Source organism: Dreissena polymorpha, chromosome 3 (genome assembly GCF_020536995.1).
Source record: "Dreissena polymorpha isolate Duluth1 chromosome 3, UMN_Dpol_1.0, whole genome shotgun sequence".
Lineage (NCBI taxonomy): Eukaryota > Metazoa > Mollusca > Bivalvia > Myida > Dreissenidae > Dreissena > Dreissena polymorpha.
In genome coordinates this window covers 26,323,045-26,346,208 of record NC_068357.1, presented here as the reverse complement: position 1 = coordinate 26,346,208, position 23,164 = coordinate 26,323,045, and the positions used below count along the sequence as shown (strand labels likewise).

At 33.8% G+C, this 23,164-nt stretch overlaps 1 protein-coding gene across 1 annotated transcript in view; it reads right to left on the bottom strand.

The window, feature by feature from the left end:
- Positions 1-22,229, bottom strand: part of LOC127875048 (low-density lipoprotein receptor-related protein 1-like) — a 29,574-nt gene extending 7,345 nt beyond the window's left edge. Inside the window, exons 1-20 of the mRNA XM_052419856.1 lie at positions 22,103-22,229; positions 20,226-20,330; positions 19,654-19,849; positions 17,920-18,013; positions 17,039-17,205; positions 16,393-16,645; positions 15,796-15,955; positions 15,241-15,351; positions 14,702-14,829; positions 13,897-13,930; positions 8,727-8,876; positions 7,914-8,061; positions 7,454-7,585; positions 6,516-6,642; positions 5,944-6,103; positions 5,118-5,249; positions 3,201-3,431; positions 2,352-2,532; positions 1,587-1,714; positions 840-1,011 (exon numbers count right to left, since the gene is read on the bottom strand). Of these exons, the coding sequence (XP_052275816.1) occupies positions 840-1,011; positions 1,587-1,714; positions 2,352-2,532; positions 3,201-3,431; positions 5,118-5,249; positions 5,944-6,103; positions 6,516-6,642; positions 7,454-7,585; positions 7,914-8,061; positions 8,727-8,876; positions 13,897-13,930; positions 14,702-14,829; positions 15,241-15,351; positions 15,796-15,955; positions 16,393-16,645; positions 17,039-17,205; positions 17,920-18,013; positions 19,654-19,849; positions 20,226-20,330; positions 22,103-22,127 (2,834 nt within the window). The 5' untranslated portion in view covers positions 22,128-22,229. The remainder of the gene's footprint in view (positions 1-839; positions 1,012-1,586; positions 1,715-2,351; positions 2,533-3,200; positions 3,432-5,117; positions 5,250-5,943; positions 6,104-6,515; positions 6,643-7,453; positions 7,586-7,913; positions 8,062-8,726; positions 8,877-13,896; positions 13,931-14,701; positions 14,830-15,240; positions 15,352-15,795; positions 15,956-16,392; positions 16,646-17,038; positions 17,206-17,919; positions 18,014-19,653; positions 19,850-20,225; positions 20,331-22,102) is intronic.
- Between the last annotated feature and the right edge of the window lie 935 nt (positions 22,230-23,164).

Below are 23,164 nucleotides of genomic sequence, written 5' to 3'. Positions count from 1 at the left end.
ATGATGTTGATTGTAATATATCCCAAAATAGCTATAATTATATTATAACCCGCGTGTGGGCGAAATATTTCAATCAAGCTCAGGTGGTTCTTATATGTGTACAAAAATACTAATTCTAGTATTTATGTATATAAAATAAATTTTGATTTTGATGAGCGGTTGATTATCATATAACATCTGCACGTTCGAATAGCGTGCTATATTTAAAATACAGCGTATTTGTTTGGTATTATAAAATACATATAATATGCATCTTCCTTTCGGGGTATAGTAAATTAATATTCCCCACCCCTCTCAAACAGTGATATCCACCTCTGTCTTCGTAAAAAGTACTTATTATACCCCTCAACTGTATATGATATGTATACAGCATAAACAATATGTTTGTGTTTAGTTTGCCTATAATATGATGTTATATTTCAAAAGAACGGGGGGAAAATGCTAGTGACATAAGCGCTTATGTGTATCCATAAGCAGTGATCATGAAATATGCTCTTACATAACAACTCAGTTACATTTTGCTTGCGTATGTGCACAAGACCATATAGATCGTATGATTACAATGCAGTTTTTCAATATCAACTTATAAAATCAATATGTTTGTCATGACAACACTGTTTGTGAGATTGCTGCCTTATAATGAGTTAAAAAGGGAAGAAATCAATATGAAAATTAAATTTCAAAGTTGCACTTTATGAGTAATACTTTCAAGTCACTATTTCTACAGTAAGTGCAATACATGCTTCAACACGCAAAGTTATGCACTCGGGAGTAGACAAGCCTCTGTAAAAAGTTTTGTATGTTTTACCTACAAATGAGTGTTGAATTAAGATACTCACTCCTTTTCATAGCCAGTGTAGAAAATTATGTCGCCTTCGACCACGAGGTCGCGAATGATGACAGTTGTGGATTTCGTCTCATTAATGATCGTACTGCAGTTGGTGCCATTTAAGGTTAAGTTGCATCGCCGAATTGTATTCTCATACACGTCAGTCCAGTAAATGAAATTGTCTGAAAAATGTCAAAAAGCTTTTTTGAATGGTTTCTTTTAAGCTTTAATAAAAGACACTTACCCCTGTACTTTGCACGGGCAGTAACAACTCCTTTAATACATAATTGTGTATGTAAATAATATTGAACCCACCATTACTATACAATATAAAGTCGTAGGTACTGGAACGCAAAGGGTTAAGCACAACTATTTTAATGTCTACGCGATTGAATGAACCTATATTATAACATCCGTCGACAAACATGAACACTTGTAAATTGTTTACTGACAATGTCCCTAATTAAAAATCTTCCTCGAATAAAATGTTAAAATGTAAAATGAAAAAGAAACACTGGGTGTTTTTTCTTGATTTGTATTGTAAATTGAAAAAAAGTTTTTAAAACAAAACTTGGTTTAGCCCGCCTAATCATTAAATTGTTATATGTGCCTAGTAAGCAAAACAAAATGTAAATTTTCATTCAAATTTTTATCACATATACATATCAAACATATACAATTGGTCTAACTTTGATTTCTATAAATAAACACACACCAGGATATGCTTTATAAAAGCGTCAAAACAGCACCACCTTACTTATGTAATCTATTGCAAGCCCGTCTGGTGTGTGCACATCTGTAATTAACTTCCGTACATCAGATCCATCCATGTTCGCCTCTGCTATGTAAGAGTTGGGATAGGCACACACCACGTAGTACATTTTTCTGAAGTCGAAAACTAACCATGAGAATCTGCTTTAAATTGTATGCACGCGCGTTTGGCAATTGTTAACATCACAATGTTTTAAACACAAAAATTACACACCATATACACTAGGTAACACAGTTTCCCATTTTGGTACACAATATCGAAGAAACCGATACGACTTTTCATTTCAAAAAATCTTTTATTTATCAGTTTAGGACGTTTGTAAGTAAACTCCAAATACTCAGATATTTCCTTGGTGAGTGGAATAAAATATGAATTAAAAGGTCAACGAGTATCACACTGTTACCTTTTAAAACAACTTTAACAACTAACGAAATGTGTTCTGTGTTGTGAATTCATTTAAAATGTTTCTCTATGTATTAGTGAATTAATGAAATGATGAGTGTTTAACTTCTTCAAGATATGAAACTTTTCACTCAAGACGTATAATTGAACCTTTATAAAAAGTAGTTTTAACATTTGTATCAATGATAAGATATCTGAAATTAAGACATTATATCCATACTTGCTCTTGCCGGTCAATGGATTAGTTATTTCAATTTGTCCATGTATATTTGCCAGTATAATATGCTATGCGTGTTAAAAAAAATATTGATGTACGGGATACATCAAAACAATTATATTATCCCTTACCCTGAACCCGGATGAACTGCAATTGATCCCTTTGCATCTCCCAAAAAATAATCAACAAGGTATATCGTGTCGCCCGATGGAGTTATTACCCCCACATGCTGGTCTAATGAAGTGGACATTGATGTGTAATAAATATTTCCCGTCGTTTCGTCTTTTGCAAATCGCGTGACAACGCTGCTTCCTAAGGAGTAAACAAACAAAGGAAACTAATGTGAAAATAATCAAGCGTAAAAATTCATGAATTCAACAATTAAGAATTATTGTATTTGAATATTTGCTAATACTGTACCATTCGTTGATTTATGACTATGTGAGAGGTTATGCTAGCCATTTAATCTAGCCCCAATTCGTTGCCATGTTCGTCAGTTTTCATTAATTCAATGTGTTCATAAGCAATTTACTTTTTAACACAAGGTTCCACGTGTGCCACACGATCGACCGATGTATTAAGTTATTGTGTCACGAATAAAGGTCGTTACAGTTTTTTTGAAAGTCATGTGATATACCTGCGGAACAATAAAGTCTAACCTCGCGGTGTATGCCTTTTCTCAAATCGACGCATAAGTTCAGGTACACAAATAAACTAACCTTAAATTACATATATCTCATTTCCGGCCTGACTGCTTTTAGAGAGACATGCCGCAATTAGGGACACTTAATAGTAAATGTGTTTCGTGAACAATAATTGTATTCTTAATCAATACAATGCTCTTAAAGAAACTATTAAACGAATAAATACAAAACTCTTTAAAGCTCCCATTTAGTCGTGACACAAGCTGTATCTGTGTGTTGTGAGATACATTGGACTCCCCGGTTTACGTGTGGGTATTTTAGATGTTAAAATTGTACCTGTTTTTCCGACTACTTTGACACCGGTTCCATTCAAGAAAGCGCTGTATACAATTGGATTCCCACGCTCAGACCAAATGATCCGTTTGGTTTCAATATCGTAGAGGAGCCCAAATACATAGGACACATCCTTCAAAGGAACGACAGCCTGCTCATTCGTCCTAAGGTCAATCTGCATGACATTCGTATATGTCGTATCGTAGACAATTGCAAAGTCCACCGGAGAAATTGCTGAAAATTCATCAGTAGTGTTAAACCTGTGTTTATTGATCATTTTCAAACTCAATAAATAGTGATAGTTTAATAAGTTGTATATCGTATAATAAACAACGATTTTTCGAAGTAATAAAACCATAATTGCATTCGCCCAAGTTTTGTATTGCTCGCGCACCTTAACTAAGAGTTTTGCTTTCCTGATACGCTGACAAATATTCATAATCTTATAAAAACTGACAATACATTCTGACAACGATGCAATTGCACGTAGACAGTAGACGTACGGCATATAGGTATCATCCTGATACATTTGATCGTTATTTGTACTTTGGGGACTAACAATAATGTTGTTATAAGTATAAATTGCTGTCTGTCCAGTTGTTACGGGGCTCGTATGTATGGATCAACATAATAAAGATCATTTTCAAACAGTATATAATAAAACAGAATATGCGTATAATATTTGATTACACGTACAGGGCATTGGAATGGATGGGATTATAGTTCTTATCCTTCGCGGAGAAGTACGTATAGCAGTTGTTATAATGGGGAAATTAAAAACACATAAGAATCGAAAGGGATAGTGAGGTTCTAAAGCAAAGCTCTCTGTCAAATAGTGTGATTGTTATGCTTAATATGTGAACTGCATTCAAAAATAATAGAATTGTTTCGATAATTTCTCCTTTTGAAATTGTTTCAATAGAAGGGTTGGTATTCATAGATACAGTGCTCATAAGTATGTCGCATATATTAACCGATGTCTGCACTTGAAAAAATGAATTTTGTAATATTATATTGTATGCACTGCTTGCATATATTACTTATGGAGGAGGCTGAATTAAAGTTGAAATTCCCTGTCATAATAATATAATATATATGAGTGTCATTTGCATACCCAATCGAGTCTTAAATTGCTTATATTTACATTATGTTAGCACTAGGAATGTTATAAAATACACAATCAAGATTCGTTTAGCGTGTGGTAAGAACTATTTCAGTCCAAGTCTCTGATACAAAAATATTTATATATACATTCCTATACCCCAATGTAAATCAAGGGGCGATGTTTTCGCACTGGTTGGTGAACACCTTTAAAGAGGTGATCACTTGATAGGATAGAGTCATTCAAACATGTTTTTGTACAAATCTTTTAATTTCTTCTAGACAAATTTAAAGGATGTATACGTTGTGCAAAAGACTTTTGTTATTTTAATGCTACATCGAATTTATGACATATCGCTGAGTTATTGCAACTAGAATCAAAACTGTATGTGTCATTGATTTTGGATAATGTGTTCCATGTTGTTCAATTTGTGTACAGAACATGACCTGGTTGTCCAAAAATTAAACGGCCAGTTGAGCTAACAATCTTTCTTTTTGGAATCAAGGTATGTATGTGACTTAGTTGCTTACTCTTCTTTTTATATGGGCTAATTGCAAACAGATTTGTTTGCTCGAACAATTTGAAATGTTTTGATAATAACATTTCTTTCAAAATGTATTGTATTTTGGTCTGAGGTTAACATATTGTTACCTTATTTCGTCGTTCAACTGGGCCCATTACAATATTTAGCGTATATCTAGGTTATGTACATGAATACTGTAAATATATTTTCAAGTGGTTAACTTGCTTGTATAATAGAATTGCAATCACATACGCCCGTTAATCAGACTATAATTTATCTATGGAATATAGCTTACTCTTCAAAATGCAGTTTGTATTAACAGAAGTGTAACCAGCAGAGCATTCACATTTTCTCTCGAACGTGTTTTCATCCGTGTGGTAGGATATGCATATCTGTTCACATCCGCCATTAAGATAAGCACACTTATCTGCAATAAATGAAAATCGTGAAAATTGATACTTATGACTGCCAGTTTGTTGGCGTCGTTTTTGTGTTATTATATGGCTCATCCATGAATTTAATACACAATAAGAGCAATCACGCAACGAGGAACTATCAAGAAATTTCACAATTATATGAGTTTAGAGATGGACTCAAACACTTAAAACTTGTTTTCACCCATTTAAAAACTGTCTGTAGGCTATGAACAAGCGCTATTTAAAAAATTGCAATGTTCGTAGTGGTTTGTTATATTTATTTATAGTCAACTGGAATAATTATTTCATTAAAATAATTTGTTATTTAGAACAATCTATTTAACACTTACATGTTTTAAAGTTCTGTATGGTTTACGTATTTGTTCTCGAGCCTATTTATTTTCGTTTTTCAAACATGAATCATATTTAAACACAAACTTTCGCTTTATTAGTCTTAACAATAAACCAACCTTGAGGCAAATGTACTGGTATCAATGCGCATTGATCACATAAAAAATTCATTTGTCTTAGTGGCAAAAATATATGTTCCTTAGCCTACGAAATGGTTGGCAAATATAACTCATTTTAAAACACAGAATGAAGTTTCATTTATGTTTAAATTAAACCAATAGTCAGGCAATTGTACCAATATGAAAAGTCAGTAAGTGATAAGAGAACATGATTGATCTCAGTGGCTTTTCTCACCCGTTTCCATATTTTGAACGCTTGCGTCCAGCATCTTCAGCGCCACTGCCCGCAAATTAAAGGAGCCCGACGTGGTAGCTGTTGGTGCCAGTTTAGAAACTGACTTGTAGTAAGTCCTCCTAGAGCTAACAGGGTTTGGGTACATCCACTTGATATATCCCTACATTTTATGTAGTAAATTCAATAAAGTGTTACGGTATCATATTCTCATTGGTAATCATAAGCTAGTTTATATTATTATATATAATGCTTGAACACAAGTTTTATATTTTCTACCAAAACAACGTACATGTTTATATGAATTTATGTCTTTATAAGTTATGTTTTTTTAACAATTCTCTGTAAAGAAATGTTTTGCTTTCTTATGCATAGACAATTAGCTTCTTCGTTAGAAATCTTGTATTATTATCCTTTAAAACGTCATATGCTAAATTTCTTTAAAATCAATATATCTATATGACTAGTTATAATCACTGCTCAAATTAAAAACGGCATTGACAGTGAAAATAGCGTAGCTCCGACAAATTTCCTCACTCATAAGTTTCGCTATGTGCGTTTGTATTTGCACTGACCTTATAAACTGCTATTAAGGACGTAGTCCGATCAATATTGCTATTAATTGTCGTTCTAGTTTCATTGCCGTAAATCGTCATCTTGTACATGTAAGTTCTTGTGGAGCTCGTCGACACCCAATAAAACCTATAATGCGTAAGAATTCTATAAAGAAGATACGTAGTATTTTTAAACCGTTTTATAATCCATTCAATTGTTTTAAACAATATCGACTAGGTAAACAAATGTATTTTATGAGGGTTTTTTTTCACACATGATTCCAATGTATCGTCTTCACTGCCATATTTAAGATATATCCTCAGTATGTAATCAGGAGAGAATGTCATTCCCTTTACTATTAAAACTGAACACCAATAAAAACATACAACGATCAAAACTTCGAGCATCGCCTTGGAACGGTCGAATCAATTCATTGGGGGTAAAAACCTTTTCGAGGGCTAGCCGACACTAACACATACCAAAAAATTATCACACACCAAACTAGCATCAAACATTCAGACAGAAAATGATACAAATCAGAGCCAAACGTGATGCAAGAATTGAATAGTATAGACAAAATTCTAGTGTTCGAGAGTCTTAAGTATCGGTTATCTATCAAAACGATGATGAAATATGTTTTTAAGTTAAATGTATTTTCATCAAAATTCTGTCAATCTATAAACGATATTTCATTTTCTGGCTATCGATGTAGCTTCAGAACATATTTAAACAACCTAGCTATAAGAATGATCGTTATCATGTTTCATTTACGTAACATAAACAGCTCTAGTGCCTACAGCCTGTGAAGACTAAATATAACAACATTTACGATATAACGGGGTATACATTCTACTGCATCCACACATCTAATGCCTAATATGCATTGAACGTTGCAATATTGACATTATGGTAGATATCGTTATTTGCAACATATATCACACAATAATAATCTTCTTACATGTGTTCGTCATAGTCAACGACAAGTTCCGAAATCGTTGTATTCGAATTTTCTTCTGAAAACACTGTCGTCATATTTGTGCCGTCCATAAGAACTGCTTTAATAGTGCCAGCAGTCGTAAAGCCAAGGCGCCTATACAGATATACGGAACAATATACTAGATCAATTAGTTGTTCTATATAAGCTCTTGGAAGTTGTTCACCTATTTATTTATATTTATGTTTATGTTTATGTTTTTTGTTTAGCAAAACATTGAAATATAATAGTTATCACTTTGACGGAAGAAGCATTGAATTGACATACGATTTTTAAGGCTTATGTTTTTTCTTACTTAAAATATTACATTCAAAGTTCCGGCACCTATCGATGCGATCATGGAACTTATCGTAACAATGCACGATAATTTACATATGGTAACGGCCACTCAATACAATTTGTGGCCAATTTGCCTTTTTTCTACCTCACATGTGGCACCACAACAAGGTTTGTAATATTTCCAGCATTCGCCAACACGCGTCTCGTGGCACTATCATCGACGTTGATTACGAATATCGCTCCATTGGACTGAGACCAGTATAAATTGTTATCTGTCCAATCGTATGCTAGTCCTATAGTACACATATTTGCGGAATTTCAAATAGTTGTTTAAAATATAAAAAAAAAACTATAAATGTATAAATTAATAGCATTTTCATAGCTCTACACCGATGGTGACAAGATTATTTCTATGCGGTGTGAAAATAAACTAATGAAACAATATTTCGTTCGAAGATATCTTCATAAAAATATTAATGTCTACTTTAATTAGCCTAATGAATGACGAGATGACTGGATGAGATCGCGGCAAAGTTGAAGTAGACACAACTAGAAAACTCTTAATTGCGTATACGTAATGATTATATATTAAAACGGTATTTCAATACTCGAATTGACGAAATATATAGTTTGATTATGTGATGATTGAATTTTCGAACGTGCTTTAATTTGGTAAAACTATTAATTACGAAAGAATATATGCTTAACGTTTATTATTGTTTGTTTTTCATTAACGATTGATGTGATTTGTTGTTTTGTTATAATGTTCTACATGTATGAGTGACGAGATGCCTGGATGAGATCGAGGCAAAGTTGAAGTAGACACAACTTAAAACTAGAGGACTTTCATTTGCGTATACGTAATGATTATATATTTAAACGGTATTTTAATACTCAAATTTACGAAGAATATTGTTTGATTATGTGATGATGTTTTGACATTGTTTATTGATTCTACCTGTTATCCTGCCACTTGCTGTAGTCAATAGATCTAGGGCAATGTCTTCCTTCGGAAGGTCAACCGAACGTCTGAAGATATGTCCGCTGCTGTCAGCTATGTACAGTACCCGGTTCTTCATGCTTACGTCCAAGTAAGCTATTGTCGATCCTAAAAAATAGTTTTGAAAGGATTTGATTGTTATACGTTTGCTCAATAATCTTATGTTTAATATATAAAAAAATCAACTTTTTAACTATTTTAATGTTTTCAACATAAACCATTCAGAAACAATCGTTATACTTGGTCTTGTTTTTTAAGAAGAAATCAATAGGATATGCCTTCACATTTTGTTTATAATTTTACATGGAAATGTACATGTATGTCAGTAAATGACAATTATTAGACCACATATCATATTCAGATAATTGTTACATCAGTTTACACTATCTTATACAGACGAATAATGAGTCTCAATTTGTTTTTCAAAACTTAAAGATTAACCATAGGTAAATTGCACGTCTTTAGTGTTTGAACTATGAAATTGGGCTTGTAATGATAGAAACTATCTATAGCACAAACATCCAGTATTTCCTTATTAGTCTTGTCTCGTTGTTAATTCGGAAAAGACTGAATAGTTATATAAAGTTCCCAAGAATGAAATACTACACATATAAATATGTGAAACTTAAACTTATTCGTGTTTAAAAATCTAGTCTAACTAAAAGTACAAAATTAAATTTAAAGTATTCTTTTCAAACATTTTTTACATTTTTATTTTCTTTTTTAATGTTTCAATCGCTTTTTTAGAAAAAAAATGTTTATATACATTACTTATTTATTAAATTATCGTTATCATGACTGTAAATAAATGTGTTTATCAGTGTTATGTCTATGATTTTGCAAACATCTTTAAGTCGGGTCAATATATATAAAAAATAACACCAAACCCCCAAAAGTTGCTACACAAGGTATTTAAACGGATCCTGGTAGGATAGAAAATTCTTAATAACGTATCAGAAGTTTACAAAAATCGGACCACCGAAAAATCTTTTTTTTCAAGATGGCGTCCCAGATGACAACGAAAACGTATTAATGTTGATAACTATGTGAGTATCCACTCAAATTTTTTTGTGTCTATACTTAGGTTTTAGGGGGCAAAGAACACATTAAGATAATAAAAAATATGTAAGTCTATTACGTAACAGATAAATCCAACAAGGCGTCCGAATGACCGCAAATACAATGACCGTTTTATTATTTTTTTCGCAATTTTATAATAAATAGCTTTCCATGTTTTGTTTTAAATATGTATCCCTAGTATAACTTAGTATTCCGTTATTTAAGCTTAAGCGTAATAAACAACTTAATATAAAAAGACCACCATAATACAAATATAACATACATGCGTGTGCTAAACACTGCCTCATACTTGTTTGTTTTTTTAGGTTGCGTCAACAATGCCATTATATTAGGCCCTTTCTGTGTAAATTGCAGCATTTCAAATCAGAGCATTAAACAAGTAATTAATGTCTCTGTTTGTTATGAATGATTTATTATGAGTGCAAACAGGTCCAGACTTAGATTTATGTCCAATATGCAAAGAGATTGAGATTTCCAAGAATAACTGGGGTGCTATTCAGTGGAAGAGAGTTTAGGGAATAAATGGAGCTAGTGTGAAACGGAAAAATGATCATGTTATTGAGGCTGGTACTAAAGTACATTAAAATGTTTTCAGCAGAACACAAATGATAGAAACATTTAAAGTTATGCTGCAAATTTTCTGAATCCGCGAAAACAGGCCACAGAGCTGAACACTAGAAATAAAACAAAACTCCTATCGTGGAGTACTGGTTGGCAAGGCATGGTTGTAATGTGGTAGTATTCGAGGACCTGACGTGATTTTTGGAATATGACAAGCGGGTCTCACCGAATTGGCAGGGAATTATGCATATTTTGCATAAGGAAAGTCAGCACCCTGAGCAGTTGTCAGTCAAATTCGTGCGTATGATCATTTGTAGTCTGGAGATAAGTCCTGCATTCTGTAAACATTAGACTCTGTTTGTAACCTTTCAATGCAGCACAACCTTCCCACCGTTGTTATGTTTGACCAACGCTTGTATTGAAAGGCTGACGAAATCATCATTGATGTGCCACAAAGTAGTTGCCTAAAAAGTGTTTTTATGATGTTGGGGTGTTTTCATACACACATGAACTTGCAAGAGACCATTGGATTCCTCATTGGGGGACCTGGTCTCAAAAACGTTCTTGAGACTGTCTATGGGGAAAATGCCATTGTGCACATTTTGACAGGGAAAGCTGTCCAGAGAGCTTTGTTGGGCCATTTTCATGTTGACAAGTGCCTTCACAGTTAGCTCATATCAGGAAGATCTCGAGATTCAGATACTGCTAGATCAGGCAGAGGAGGTGTACACGCAGATGCTTCATGTTCTGAGATTTTGATCAAACTCGAGAATGAGAAACATGAACTTGCCCAAAATACAAAGACTGCTAATGGTATGCATGTTAAGAACGGGTCGTACTGTTGGATGATGCATTTGCAAGCAGTATCCAGTTGTCTTTCCGTCTTTGCTGCACCTGATTACTTCAATTACCTGCGATCTGCTTAAAACTATCTTCAGCCGATGCGCAGCCTATATAAAACGCACCCAGAAGTTTATCGAAAGTTGGTTTATTTTTCACGTTGTTCGTAGGAGCAATCATTGTTGGGCTGGGCTAGGAAGTGATCTTGCCATTGAGCAAACATTGATGAGGTCTCTTAAGAACACAGGTTGTCTCATTCGCGGAAGTAGGAACACCGAGGAAATGCCAAACCTTTGGATCCTATCTGCACCTGTAACAGCCGAGTACACCAGTGCGATGCAGGATTTCACAGACCTGTCCTATACTTCAAGTACCACAACACAAAGACCCAACTGATGTGCGCATCAAAATAGATGCTTCTGATCTCGATAAAATGCAGACAAAGATTACAACCTGTGCACTCTACACAGCTGACCATACTCTGAAACTTTATATTTGCTGGATAAGATGTTCACGCATTTTAGGAGATTAGGAACAAGATTATAAGATATATTATAAGAAAGTCGACTTTGGTATAAATCAAATAGAACAGACATATCCCAACATCGGAAAAGCTCCGCTCTTAAGATTGCTAAAGACCGTGCTACTGATCCTGCCCTTCTGTTTCAGCGTTTCCTGGTAGTGTCAAAATCTGGAGACCTTTCCCTTGAAGACATAGTTTCGTATGAACCGAGTCCCCATCATCATGTCCTCTTTAAAGTAAAGAGCATTCTTCGTAAAGCAGACAAGCCTCAATTCATTCAGTCAATGAGAGATCAAGCTGTAAATGTACCAAGAGAGGCTGTGATGAACTGTATTCCTGAACAGATTGTTACGTGCTTGATGGTGGTTCTTTGCTTCAGGTTTACCATGGAAAAAGGGCGACACAAAGCCGAGTCCTATGCAGATTTCATGGACAAGCAACAGTGATGGTAATTCTTTCAAAGATATCACACACCAGGGTCGAGGACAAAAATGTGAACCCGAGTTTGAGTTTCAACAAAGAGCAGAATGATCATGCAAAACTGAGGACTTTTTTCTCATTACAAAAACAAAAGGCAGACATGATTGCTCTAATCAGCATAGCTCTGACTAAAGGGGATGTAATGTCCTTGTGTTACCAAGGGATGCAGACGTTGATATTGTCAAAGCAACAGTGGAATGATCCCGTCATAGCCCCACAACGTTAATCGGCGAAGATACAGATTGTGAATCGGGTGATAGTGGACAGCTGAATGTCATAAATTGGATTTCATTATGAATCAACTGCTTAGTGATATCAACAATTCAATCAAAGTGTTCTTTGTCTCCAAAACTATGGCGTTTTACATAAAAATCAATACCTTTGAGTCAAACGTTATGGACTTGTGATCCTTCTCATTGTGGCGGTGGCTATTTTTGGATAGATTTTTTGGGTAAATAAATAATAAACTTACACTATGTCTGATGATATGAATGTGTTCTTTGGTCCCCGAAACCTGGGTATAGATCCCAAAATCATAAAATTTGAGTGGATAGTTACATAGTTATGATCATAAATATGTTTTGGCGGCCAACTTGGACGTCATCTTAAAAAAAAAACAATTTTCTAGTGGTCCGATTAAGGTAAACGTTTGATATGTTCTAAAGTACGTGCTACCCTACCAGGATCAGTGAAAATACCTTGTAGCAATGTTTGGTGGGGGGTCAAAGTGTATATTGACCTGACTATTTACTGATTTGGACACGTTTTAGTTTGGATACACCTCCATATGTTTAAATACATCATTTTAATGCGTCAAATTCGTGCCATATTAACGTACTGAATAAATGTACAAATACGCAATATTCCACTAATATGGTAGTAACGAAGTCGGAAAATCACAATATATAAACCTTCACTACGTCGGTTTGTATCGGCAGAAAAAAAATATTCAGAAAGTTTCCCACAATTACGACTTCTTTAAAGGGGCCTTTTCACAGATTTTGGCATGTTTTGAAGTTTGACATTAAATGCTTTATATTTATAAATGTAAACATAGGATCCAAAAAGCTCCAGTATAAACTCAAGAATAAAATTTAACAAAAAAGTATAAAAAATAACCCTCATTAGGGCTCGAACCACTGACCCCTGGAGTAAAAGTCGCCCACTTAGACCACTCGGCCATCCGTCCTCACACAATGAGATATGTATTTTATACTTTATATAAGAACTCCTCGTAGTTTCACAAAATATAACGACATCAACATTCTCCGAAATATTCAATCGTTTCGCGTTGCAACGCTTTATAATTTTCAGGTTTTTAAATCGTCAAAAGATGCATATAATGGCTTTTTAGTGTATGGTAAGTGTTCAGTATTCCTGTTTCCTCACAAATATAATGACTTAAACGAAAATTTGTGAATCTGAAACAACTTTTTTCAATTTTGTTAATTTACCAAAACACGAAAAGGCCCCTTTAACACCGTCATCTGCAATCACTGCGCGGAGGAGATTTAAGGGCCCATCCAACGCTAACAGCGTAGAAAGACGGTATACAAGGTAAAGAACTTTTAACCGGGCAAGTCTGAGGCTATATGATTTTAAACGTTTAGTTCCTGATAAATCTGAGAAACAAAAAAAACTTACGGCTTTCATTAGGCGGCAAGGTATTATTTGGAAACTGAAAAATACATTTTGAATCATATTTCTAGTTAGTTACAATAAAAACATTATAAGTGTTTCATTCAAATACTCCGCAAATACAAATAAGTGCAAAATGATGATTATGTTTAAAATGAGATGAATGTTCATATGATTTCCGGCTTTTTGTTTGTTATTGCGTGAATTATCGATTTTTTCTAGTTCCGATGCGTACGAATAAAACCACAAGTATCGGAACGACCAACCATTAGCTTTTTTACCCGATAACAAATGCTTAGTCGTTATGTTTTATGTACATCATTAGACTAATATAATCCGTATTTAAACTATAAAAACTATTTCATTCATCGCCAAAAGCATACAGTCATGTGTTCCCTTGACGTAAACAAAAAACGTCCGACTCATTCATAAACTTAAAGTGAATAATTAAAGTAAATGCAGTGAAGCTATATTCTAACGCATGCAAATAAACACTTATCTAACCAACGCAGACATTTTGTGCATATTTAATTATTAAAACTGCACACCTTATGTTGATTTTATTGATACGAAATTATGTGATTGTAAAGCGTGAAACATGCGTATGGATCATTTTCGTTGAAATTTATTAAAGTTATCTACATTTACACCATTTAATTTTGCGAATGTTTTGTTGCAGATTAACATAGTTATTTTAATTGTTTGTCTATAGAAAACAGGTTGCGGGTTTTAGTAGAATGACACTTTAACAAAAACCGTCATTACGATTTACATAAGAAACAATTTTGTAAAAATCTTGAAAACTTCATACCCAGCTGGTATCGAAATCAAATATGGTGACACAGACATAGCTTGTGTCCGCAGCCACTCGAATGTCGGTCAGGCATATGGAAGTGTCGTCGGCAAGAATCATGGCTCTGTGATACACTTTGCTATTCTCTGTTAATTACCAATCGCAAATCTATGGATTTACTACTTAATTATATAAATAAACCATGCTATTTAAATTACATACACATGTAACAAACAATAGCATTGCATCAAACTTAAGATTTTAAGAGGATTTCGCAGGGACAAATTTGTGTACCGCTTGTTCCGTTAACGTATGTATTGAAAAACACACGATGATAATTTGAATTGTTCACCGCAATATTATTATTATAAGATTTTAAGTCCTTTATCCAGTTTACTGTAAACATTAACTTACCGACAGCTACAAGTAGTAACAAATCAATAATCCAACACAATTGTATTCCTATCTTATACATGTAATGTATATTTTATTAGCTTAAACAATGTTCATTATGTATGAAAATTACCCATTGTTATAACTTTCAATTGAAAACTTACCGTCACACGAGTTGGTCGATTGATTGAAAACGAAGCCTTCCGCGCATGCGCACTCTCCTCCTGTTGCTGTTGTAATGCACATATGTGTGCAGTTCAAAGCGAGGCACGGATCTTAATATAAAAAATATTTAAAAATAAGTTGTTTCGGGCATTTAAGACCTTAATAATCGTTTTAATATTAGGAGGGGGGGGGGGTTTGTCCGCAAAAGATATGATTATGTAATATAAAAAAATACTCTTGTGAATGTTGAACAATCAGCTATCGTTCTTGCACTGTAAATTTTGTTAAGAAACTTTATATACGGAAAAAAGAAGTATCTATTAAATATCTTCCTAAACCAAAGTAGTATTTGTTTAATTAAAATCAGGGACGGACGGAAAGAAAGACAGTCAGGAGGACAGAATATGCCTTAACTATATGCCCCGATACAACCAAATGAAAAAAAATGATGCCGTAGATATAAAACTGCTTGAATAATGAAGCTTACAGTTCAATACGGACTCAATTCACATAAATACCAAACGTGGTGTAAAATTTAAGTGAAATGTAAATACCTTTGCCATCTGCTCTCAATGGTTGGCTTTCTAGGAAATAAGTCGCTATATTGTACGTTATATATCTTGATAAATAAATGCTCGCTGCGGCTTTTTCGCCATTGGTCGTGTTAAAAAACATTATGCGGTTGCTGTTTATATCCGTGACGGCGAGTACATCCTGAAAAGTGGATATAACCTCGGCTAGATATGTCATGATTGATAATGCAATGTCCTATTAATCATTTTTACATTGACGAAAATACTCATAGTAGATATAAATGTTGTAGTTTCATACGTACGTGCGACACATTATTTTGTACCATATTATGCAGTTTTTCTTGCGTTTAAACTGAGTCTCTTTTAGTTATGAAGAAACATGAACGATTTAAACAATTACGATGAACTTAATGTAACGAATGTTGCGAATGATGTTTCAATGTTCGGAATAGTCATTGTGAATCTAATCGTTTCACACATTTTAACTTGTTTAATATCCAAAGTTTCGTTGTTTAATTTTGTGCGAGCTTATTTAAGGCTATCACATAATAAACAAGTTATTGCGATTAACTTCACGGATCACAAACAAACAGAATACCTACACAACAATTCACTTACCCTGAAAATTGCGAGATCAAACAACGTTGACAATGTTATCCGTTTTAATGTCAACCTGTCGGTACCGTCGTATTTCGAAGATTCGATGTTTTCTGTAGCTGTATCTATCCAATAAATTCGTTTGTTCGCAATGTCCGTTTCCAATGATATTGGTGAAATGAGACCTTTTGTGATAAGGGTCTTTCTGTCTCTTCCGGCCATATCTGATCGTTCAATCTTTGGATAAAGACCACTGTCCGTCCAGAAGAGGAAACTGTGATGCATATAACTTAATATACATTTTACAAGACGCATTATATAAATAACATGCTTCACTCGTACATGACAAAAACAATGCGGAAATAGCATCAGTATTGCATAAAGCATTTACTAAATAGAAATGTTCCCACTTAGACAATTACGAGATCTCACTCAACATATTTACTTCCTCTTCTTATTCGTATTTTAGGCCCACACATTTGTTGTAGCAATCTTAACGAATATGTACTTTGAAAAATTCGCCCTTACCGTAAATTCTTCAATCAAATAGATACGATTGATTAAATGTACGTAGATGTACGAACTTTGAACAGCCTCTACGCATCTTTATGGATTACGACTCCCACCAGATTACTATTCATTTCGTCAATTACCAGCCGTTTCGTACCCATCAAGAGGATCCAACGTCATGCCATCAGGATGGTAGAGGTTCGTATCGGCAATGATTTTGTAGATGTCATTGTCCATCTTTTCAATTGCCCCAGGGGCGGCAGCAATCCAACGATAGGTGGAGTCGGTCCAATAGATTGTGTGCGACAACCAATCAACGGCGATCTGTGGATTTTGAAAGGCGAAATTAAGATTTTATATATATATAAAAAAGAGGAAATCATAAAAAGATTTGAGAACAATTTTCAATGATAAAAATATATATTCTGTGACATGCACTCTAAACAAAGGTGGAATACACATGAGGAAGTAAGTTCCACGTGAATTTTGTGGGTGTATATGAAACGTATAAATGCATTCAGATCTTTTATGTTTTGACACTTTATATTTGTTTTCATAAAGAACATATCCAAAGAGTTTTAGATTAATTTTGTGTTTCTTTGTGAAATCAGATGACATACTCGACTTTTCAAGCTCATCAAACAGCTCAATTGCAAAATAAAAACACGTTTCCATGTAAATGTTTCTGGTTATGATTACACACTTTGTCTGTCCGTTCTAAGGTTGTATGATAACAATTCCATTATTAAATTGATAGCACTTACGTCCGGATTACAATTAATTCTAAAGAAGTGTATGAAGTGTGTACAGAATTCGTGCATGTAAATAATACTTTAAAGTGTAACTCCTAACATCGGACAAAAACTATATATTGAATTGAAACAATCAAAATTAAAAATATTATTCAATTTTTTTTTACAAAATTAGAAATCTTTGTTATAAATATATTCATCTTTTTAAAGAATATAATTATGTCTTCCTACGTAAAATTGCATGACTTAGGAACCTCTTGGTACGCAAGACAATGTTATTTAATACCTGAACAGTACCGGTTGAAACACCAAGGTGGAAGGGTTTTTCCCTTGCTATGTTATCCATACTTGCTGTGTAATTTTCAACGGCTAGAAGCGACCTACACAGTTAAAACAGTGTACTAAAAAGTCATTGTATCAATGCAAACGATCTTGAAATAAACACATTTAAAACACATTCAAACTTTGTGCGCTGACATGAGAATACACCTCATTCTTGCTTCTTTTGATCGTATATGACAGTTTATATAATACCATATTAATGAAATGCAAATTGTATAATAAACTGTCACTTAAATAGTAATTACATTGCGACCCTCAAAATTGATCAAATGATCGATGGATCTCTTAGTTTGTTGTCGGATAATAATACATGTGGTGTGTTCAGACAGTCAACAATTTCGTATTTTAGGTCAGCATAAAAAGCACGATTATTTTTATGGCATTACAAAATACAAAATACTGCTTACTAACACAGGTGGTTAGCGTGTGGCTATGATATTAATTAGTGAAAACATCATTTTGAATGATAAATAATCATATTATAACGAAAAATTAACTTTTCTGAAAAAAAATATTTCACTATAAAATATATATATAACAAGGTATGCAACTCAAAATCAGCCCAAAACGGGGTGCATCGCTTTGAACAGCCATATCTTCATCAATTTTGCAGCGATTTTCACGATTTCGGTCTTATTCAACGCAGAAATGAATTTCCTTTCTGGAAATGTATATGTCTTGCAATATTTTTACAAATGCTGGGTCAACTTTTAAGAAATAACACGATACACAACACGCATGACCCAGTTGACAGTGATCATGCTGTCTTTAAGACTGAAATCTTCACGGAGTAAAGGGCAACTTCCCTATAAAGTTCGTGTAGTTCGATACCATAATTCAATAAAACGTATGAAAAAACATTATTACCGTTCTTGTCGTTACATTCTGCATCAAGACTAACTGTCCAGCGCCGTTTGAAACCTTTGTTTACATACATTTCAACTAACTGACATTTTAAACATACGAGTGATTTCATTGGTCCAATGCGGAGGTGTGTCTTTACAACTGGAGATTTCATTCATAAAGAATACATGATCACTGTCAACTGGGTCATGCGTGTTGTGTATCGTGTTATTTCTTAAAAGTTGACCCAGCATTTGTAAAAATATTGCAAGACATATACATTTCCAGAAAGGAAATTCATTTCTGCGTTGAATAAGACCGAAATCGTGAAAATCGCTGCAAAATTGATGAAGATATGGCTGTTCAAAGCGATGCACCCCGTTTTGGGCTGATTTTGAGTTGCATACCTTGTTATATATATATTTGATAGTGAAATATTTTTTTTCAGACAAGTTGATTTTTCGTTATAATATGATTATTTATCATTCAAAATGATGTTTTCACTAATTAATAGCATAGCCACACGCTAACCACCTGTGCTTACTAAAGTAAAATTTAAATAAGACGATGGTTTCCAATGACATCATTTGAATTGAAATTGCATTCATTGGTATGATAAGGATAAAACAATAACGGCCTGTGACACTTAGCATATTTAAAAACGTTACCATAAAGCTATTACGTATTCTTAGAGCAAGCGCCATTACGTCAATTTTTGGAATATTTGAAAACATGCAGTGTACTATAAAATCTTATTTTTCGATTCTTGAAATGAAGAGACAATATATCATGTTCTTCTAAGAGCTTAGATGAATACGTAGGATTTCATTATAACCTGTAATGCCTATCGTAGATGTAAACGATCTTCTTCCTAAAGTCGACATCGAGGCTGTAGAACTGTAGGAAACGATCATTAAACGGTACTATAGTCACCGTTTCCGGCACTTCATCGTACGGGGGCATCGTGGGTAAGTGCCAGAGTGCTGCTCTGGTTCCCCTGGTGTTTCTCGCAGTAAAGATGAGGCCCTTCTCTGAAAGGAAAGCATGGCTTCATGCCAAAGCGTATAAGCAATAACATCAATATGGCACGACTTTTTTCCGTCAAAATGAGTGTTAGTATCTGCTTAAATGAAATGTATCGTCTTATCGTCTTATAAAAGTAAACATTTACTTTCATGAATGAATATCGTCTTTTTACACGAGTGTTCTAGCTGTAAACGATTTTAATTATTGAAAATACAACAGTAGTATTGTGGTTATATAAGCGGGAGACGATATATTCAGTGTACTTGTAATCAGCACATACACGTTTATCTTGTTAATCAAGCAGATGAAAAGATCATCTTAACGATTCAATGTGCGTTATGTAAAAGAAAGAAGCTCATGAAAACAAAAGCACTTGATTACCTTCAGTTCCATTCATGTATTGGGAATTCGCATACACAGAAAGCGCTGCCACCGTGCACAACACAAAAGTGAGATCCATGTTTGAGTCAATCACTAACCGCGCACCTGTAAAAACGAACTAAATATTAACTAAATGAAACATTGAAACTAATAAAACTAATTTCCTAAATGTGCGTAATTCTTAGAAAAAAAAAACATACTAGACACGAAACTCAAAAAGACTACAAACACATATAAATAAAACGTTTTTCCAATTTTTTTGCACTTTTTCCAGATTTTTTACCAAACATTTAACAATAATTTGCATACACATTAAAATAATGAATAACACATAAAACAGAAAATATTTTGGTTAAAGCACTTTGTATGGTTTAATGTTCTGATGCAAACCAGAGCACATAATAGTGCCTTTTTGAGGCAAGTGGAAATGAAACTAAAACCAGCATCAATTACATCTCGTCATTGATGTAGGCACACATATATGCATATGAACGTAGTTTCTGCGTCACTTTGACTCACTATAGATGTATTTGCAAATACCAACTAAATGTAGGTACCTGTTCGCTCGAACTTAGTTATATTATTGATTATATTATCATAGATCACCAATACATGTAGTCTCATGAGAATAAATAGTGAGTACCGGTAAGCATTAAACGGTTTTAAGTGAATACGTATTAGAAACCAACTACATTGCGTATTTGATATAGTATTTCTAAAATAGATAGCACATTAATGAATAAAATAACGACAATCAAAAATGCAGAATTGGTACAAATACATCAACTAAATTCGAGTTGACCATCAGAACAAATAATGTGTGTGTTCCAGTCGAAATCTTATCCATGTACACTGTTGGTAATTTTCAACTAGTCTGTGCAGCTTTCCTCCTACGACACATAGACACGAAGTTGGTTCGGCAACAATTTAGTGAATTTTATTGAAGTATTCACTATTTGATTTAGCTTATCATTTCATGATTTTATTGTATGTATTATCCTATAGTCACAATCATGTGTTTATATGAGATCGAGTAAATAGTGTAGCCATAAAATCGTATACACTCGCTTCTAAATGAACGTAAACATGAAATTAAGTAAACTACCTTCAATTTGAGTCGTGTTCTGAGAAAACTTGACGTAATACATGTGCGTAAAGTGTCGTCCCAGATTAGCCTGTGCAGTCCGCACAGGTTAATCAGGGACGACACCCTCCGCTTTTATGACATTTTTCGTTTAAATGAAGTCTCTTCATAGCAAAAATCCAATTTAGGCGGAAAGTGGGACGACACTTTACGTACATGCATTATGCCCAGTTTTCTCATAACGCGACTCATTGAGTAATGCAAATTTATAAAATATATTTCATTGAATTATCGTTCCCACATCTTTTTCATTTATTCCAAAACTTAACTAAGACGTTCATAATGGTACGATTACTTAATGTGGTAGGATACGAATGTTTATAATATTTTTACGTTTTCAATTGGCCTTATTAATGTGTTATTCAGTAATTCCGAAATAAAAATAAGTGTCCATAAACATCAATTATCCAATTAACTTGCAATATTTCCTCTTGTGTAGTAAATAATCGCAATACTTATCTTCGAATAGTCCATTTTAAATTAACATAATTTCTTTTTTTAACAGTTCACATTTGCAATATGATATCGCGCTATATATAACGCGTAACCACAATTGCAGTCGTCGCTTATTTAAACCAGGTATTTTGAAGGAAAAAAACAAAAACATATCTACACTTTAAAACATCTGAAATCTAGATTTAGTTCCCCGTTTTCACGCTACCATTCATTATAGTACCACTTTTAACATCACCATCAAAAGGTTACAAATTATACCACCATTACTGCAATTTACAGTTGATGTTTACGTCTATATTCATATGCGCTTTAAATATTATAATGTCGTATTGATCGCAAATCAGAAATACCCATTCGCAATTAAAATATGAAATCAATACGTTATTGTCCGCAAGAGAGGCGAGCTAAAGGACAATAAGCCATTGAAAAACAAGAGGACCATGGTGGCCCTGTATCGCTCCACTGTTTTTATGCGAAAAGAGCGTGCAATGCGCATAGTTGAAATGTACTCAAGCATGTGACTTTTGCTTTCTATCCCTCGTCCCACTGGGCGCTTAAAGTTGGAAGGGTGAGCATTTTTTATATATGGAAAACGTTACTACGGTGTTAATTAAACATACTAAAAAGTCCGGGAATTGTCGCACAGGTCCTTTGCTTATAACGTAGGTACATTTATCTCTCCAAAAGATATTGTCGTTCTTTCTATTTCACATATTTTAGATGCTGAAGATCAAATCTACGCATGTTCTACAAGATAATGAAAGTTCCTTCATTCAATCATGAATCTTTTTCCAAAATTCCAAAAAGTGTTTGTAGGTTTAAAAGTTTCTGTTACTTATATAGTTCATGACATATGCAAAATACCTATTGACGTAGATCACCTGAACTTTACTTCATTCTTGAGGCATTAGTGAGTGTAGCAGGATTGTTAACGTGGTGAAGAAATTGTTTATTGTACAAAGAAGATATTTGCCTGAGGAAACATACAGTTACGAGTTATTCAGTTTCATGAGGTGCCGAAAGGCAGTAGGAATGATAACTTTGTAGAGGTTGTTTGTTAAACAAAGTAAATGTTTATGAGACAAAAATATGAATTATAATTCATCAAGATGTTGCGATCATGGCAACACTACTTGCATATGGCGTGAGGTTTAAAGAGATATCATGACAAACAATTAGCTTGACCTAACTTTCCTTTATTTTTTCCATCTGACACCTGTCATGTTTGTTTTTGAAAAATACTAGGATTGCCATATATTGAAATAAGGTATCTTACCTATTCTCTGATAGGTTGCTAGTAATAGACTTAGCGGCAGTCATGTTATAAACAAGGGGATTG